The sequence below is a fragment of the Puccinia triticina genome, chromosome 1A (genome assembly GCF_026914185.1).
Source record: "Puccinia triticina chromosome 1A, complete sequence".
Classification (NCBI taxonomy): domain Eukaryota; kingdom Fungi; phylum Basidiomycota; class Pucciniomycetes; order Pucciniales; family Pucciniaceae; genus Puccinia; species Puccinia triticina.
This window is the reverse complement of record NC_070558.1, coordinates 6,667,635-6,672,152: the sequence shown is the minus strand read 5'-3', so window position 1 is coordinate 6,672,152 and position 4,518 is coordinate 6,667,635. Positions and strand designations below refer to the sequence as shown.

The window sequence follows — 4,518 nt, the reverse complement described above, 5'->3', positions numbered from 1 at the left end:
TGTACCCGTAGTTGGCACCCGGGTATTTCTGGTGGGTACCGCCGGGACCCACCAAGTTTTTTATATTTGTAGATATGTGCCTGCTTGCCAAGAGGGATCCCTCTTGGGCCTGGTGAGCTGGTGTCAGTATACCTGCTGCCAAGAGGGGATTTGTCTTGGTGAGCAAGTATACACATACACTACCAAGATGGATGAATTTGCGATGTTGCATATTGACTAGAGGCCAAGGCGGCTCCGCCGCTGCAGGGATTTTAACACTAAGACCAAGCTATTCTTTTGGAGGAAAATTTGAGTTGGGGGACAGACAAAGGTGATAGGAAGGGCAATGTTTGATTAATTTTATGCAAGTGTTGATGATTAATGCATGTTTGTCATTGATATATGGCAAGGGACATAAGGTCATAATGTAAACTCTTTTGACACCCAATCAGTTTTTGGTGGACTTGATTGGTTGGTAGCAGGATTTCATGTACAGTGGGTCATCTAATCTTTTTGGCACTGCATTTTTCATTACAGAAGCTCAGGCAACAGACCTGAATTCATGGATTTGGCTACAGGGGTGGAAAGTAAGTTCCCAAGAATGATTATGACAGAAAAAAAATGAAATTGAAAAATATGAAAAGTGTGAAAATTTTCCAATTTTGCGCAAATTTCTCAGAATCTTTACTATTTCTCAAACTAAGGAGAGAAAATTACAGAGAACAGTATTGCATGTGACAGGAATGATAAAGAATGAAAAAACTGAGACCCTCGACGACCAGCTCGGCCAGACATTTGGATGTATTCACCCGAGCTCAAACTCCTGAAGTCTTTCCCATCAAACTTACGGACGGTAGTGAAGACAACGGTCTTGGCGGGCATGTTTAAGCCGATCGAGAAGGTTTCCGTGGCAAATAAGACTTTAATCAGCCCTTCTTGGAACAAGATCTCGATGACCTCCTTGAGGATCGGCAGTAGACCACCGTGATGGATTCCAATCCCCCGTTTCAAAAGTGGCAAGATGTGGTTGATCTGTGGCAAGCCTTGATCGTCTTCAGACAAGTTGGAGATCGCGTTCTTGAAAACCGTGTCGACGGTTTCCTTCTCTTCTTCGGAGTTGAATTCTAACTTGGACATCTGGATTGCTAGTGCCTCACACTCTCTCTTCGAAAATGCGAAGACGATGACCGGATTATAGTTCTTGACCATGATCATCTTGATGATCTTGTAAATATCGGAGGGGCCTTTGGTCGAGTTACCGCCTTTCTTAGTCTTGCCCTGCTTGTTTCGACCGGACATCGAGCTCGCAGGATCTTCGCCTCTCGAATCATTCAAGGATCCCATTGCTTTTAAGAAGTTATCCTCTCGAAATACGCCCTTCTCGTCGACGACCAAATGGATTCCGTCGCCGCCAGATGGGAATAAATAGTGCTGTAGTGGGGTTGGTCGGAAATTGGTGTAAACCACATGACAAGGTTGATCGTGGGTATGGCAAATCCATTCGGCAAACTGCATCGCGTTAGGTATTGTTGCCGATAGAAATACATATCGAACCGAGTGGGGCAATAGAATGATGGTCTCCTCCCAAACGACTCCTCTTTCTGATATGACATAAAAAACCCCGAACATAGATTAACTTTCTTGAATGCCGGTGGAGAGAAGAGTGATCTTTGGGGCATGATTTGGCCCAAGTTGAACGAGAAGAGGGATGGCTGATTACCCTTATCGCGCATATAATGAATTTCGTCAAAGATGACCCAAGCCACTTCTCTCATTACTTCTGAGCCACGATACAACATCGACCGTAAAATCTGTTTTGGATGAGTAACAGAAGGACGCAATAATCAGGATAAACCGGTGCATTTTTTCTAGCTTATTTGGTTCGTCTGAGGGTGCGCTTTGTGCTGACCTCTGTTGTCATGACTAGACATGATGCACTTGGGTTGATTGTCACGTCCCCGGTCATCAAACCCACGTCCCCAAACTCGGCCATCAATTCTCGATACTTTTGATTACTAAGAGCCTACAAAACAAGATGAATTTCAAGCAATGGGAGAAAATGATTAAGAGGGAAGAAAGATGGCGGACCTTGATAGGAGAAGTGTAGATGACTCTCTGTTTGTTTTCGAGACATTGAGCGATAGCATACTCGGCAACAACGGTCTTCCCAGCGCTAGTATGGGCTGAGACGAGTACGCTCTCGTTACGTTGGATTGAAGTGGTCGAGACTTGTTGGAAAGGGTCGAGTGTGAAGGGATATGTCCTAGCTGGTTTACTTGGGGGGCGATGGGCTGAGATAGGGATGTAGTTGTAGTTGGGTGGGAGGGCTACTTGGTGACGAACTTGGTGGGAGAGGGTGAGTTGTTGGGGCTTCTCTTCTCCTGAGCCCGACTGCTCGGGCAGGAGTCCGCTACTGGCATCGATCTGTCGGGCAGCGTCTGTCTGGAATTCGTCCGCTACTAGCACTGGCTGTTGGCTTGGGATCTTGGTGCGGTCTTCGGACTGCATCTGATCTGATGGTGAGCTGACCCGCGTCCGTTTCGGAGATGAGCTGGTCGGCTGGGTCGGAATGGTTGTTGGTTGCAGCCGTTTCTTGCTGTTAGTCTTCTCCTGGGTTGGTTCCATTGCTGCTCGTGCTCGTGCACGTGCTCGTGCTGCTGAGGAAGTGCTGCTTGTTGACCATTAGGGCTGGTCTTACCTGATGTTGAGGTCGATGGGCAGAGAGTGTTGAAGATGACAACGAGGCAAAGGGCTAGCTGGGTTGTGATGTCTTTGCAACTATCGCGATTCGCGACCTATGAAAATAAAGTTTCCGGTCAGGGCGCAATAGGGTGCAATTCAGGGGAATATGTAGGAAGACGAGGCGAGGGGGAAGGGTCCAAATATGGCCGAGTTTGATCTGGATAGGTTGCGTGCAACAAGACCATTGTAGTTGACAACAAGGCTTGGGTGGGGGCGTTTGCAACACGTCTGACAAGAGTTGGGTGGCAACCCGGCGTCTATTTAAGAGGGGAGGGGGAGGTGTGTTTCTCCCCAGGGGATCCGGTTCCGTCCTACCCCCTCCCTGGAGCTGCCCTAATCAATTGATTAGGCCCTCCTTGAAATCCAATTTGACCGGCCCACTTTTGCTTGTTGCTGCAGCACAAGCTGGAGGGTCAATCCGAGGTGCCCCCCGGGGTATTTGGGGATTATTTTCAACCTGTAATATGTCTTTTGCTAATGAACATAGGCAAAACCCATGATCTTGCCTTCCATGATTCTGTGGATTTAATAAACTTGGATCAATATAGCTTATATTGATCAATTTATATTGATCATTTTTTTTTATTCCTCTTGATACCTTTGTCTGTGTTCCATGTCTCCTTAATACTCTTCTATAATCTCTCTCCTTCCCCCTGTGTTAGCTTCAAGCCACAGGAATCCTTTTTTTTTTTTTTTGCCTGAAAACATTCATAAATTTCTACATACACCATTCAATTCTTCATGAAAAAAAAGACATTGCAAGTTTTAGGATTAATCCAGGGTGGCTGAGGGGTCTCAAAGTTTTTTTTTTCTTTTTTTTTACTTCAAAAATTGATCTTATCAGAAGTCTCCAAATCTACTTTTTTTTCAAAAATGGAAAAACATTGACACCTGACCTCTCTCATGATACCATCCTGCAAACATTGTTAATTTGTTTGGTTGAACTCCCCGAAGATATTGCACATCATACTTGAAGTGCTACATGCATAGAAGGCCTTTTTGAAATTAGTTTACCATGGTTTAGCATATTTTTGTCAGGTTCTTTTTTTATCTGCTTTTGTTATCAACCACAGATTAATGAGGAATATTTCCACATAAAATTTTCATCAGACAATTCTTCTGCATATAAAACCCAGAAATATTGTGTTTGGGGTCACATCCATTATGCAGCAGCTACAATCTGATCAGTTCCCAAATATCACTACTTTGGTAGTTTCTTGGTGTTTGTACCACTATATCTCATCCCAGTGTGGGAATCCTTCTGCCATATGGTTACCAAAATGTTAACAGGCCCCCAATGATTCATTATGTACCTTTAATGACCACAAAACCCCCAAATGTAGAAGCTACAGTCTGATCAGTTCCAGAATATGACTACTTTGGTAGTTTCTTGGTGTTTCTGCCACTATATCTCATCCCAGAGTGGGAATCCTTCTGCCATATGGTTACCAAAATGTTAACAGGCCCCCAATGATTCATTATGTACCTTTAATGACAACAAAACCCCCAAATGTAGCAGCTACAGTGCGATCAGTTCCCAAATATCACTACTTTGGTAGTTTCTTGGTGTTTCTGCCACTATATCTCATCCCAGTGTGAGAATACTTCTACTATATGGTTACCAAAATGTTTACAAGCCCCCAAAGTTTCATTATGTACCTTTACCAACCACAAAGCCCCCAAATGTAGCAGCTACAGTCTGATCAGTTCCCAAATATCACCAAGGGTGAAAGCGCTGCACTTCAAAAAGCGCAGCGCAGCGGTTTTGGTGGCTGCTGCGCTGCGCTGAAAGTAGCG

The 4,518-nt window shown here is 44.7% G+C and overlaps 1 protein-coding gene across 1 annotated transcript; it reads right to left on the bottom strand.

Annotated features, from left to right (window-relative positions):
* Positions 1-784: 784 nt before the first annotated feature.
* PtA15_1A735 (uncharacterized protein) lies at positions 785-2,604 on the bottom strand (the record flags this gene model as incomplete). Its single annotated transcript, XM_053165793.1, has 5 exons — positions 785-802; positions 832-1,580; positions 1,700-1,790; positions 1,889-2,002; positions 2,068-2,604. The coding sequence occupies 5 exons, from the start codon at positions 2,602-2,604 to the stop codon at positions 785-787; spliced, it is 1,509 nt and encodes a 502-aa protein (XP_053016949.1).
* Between the last annotated feature and the right edge of the window lie 1,914 nt (positions 2,605-4,518).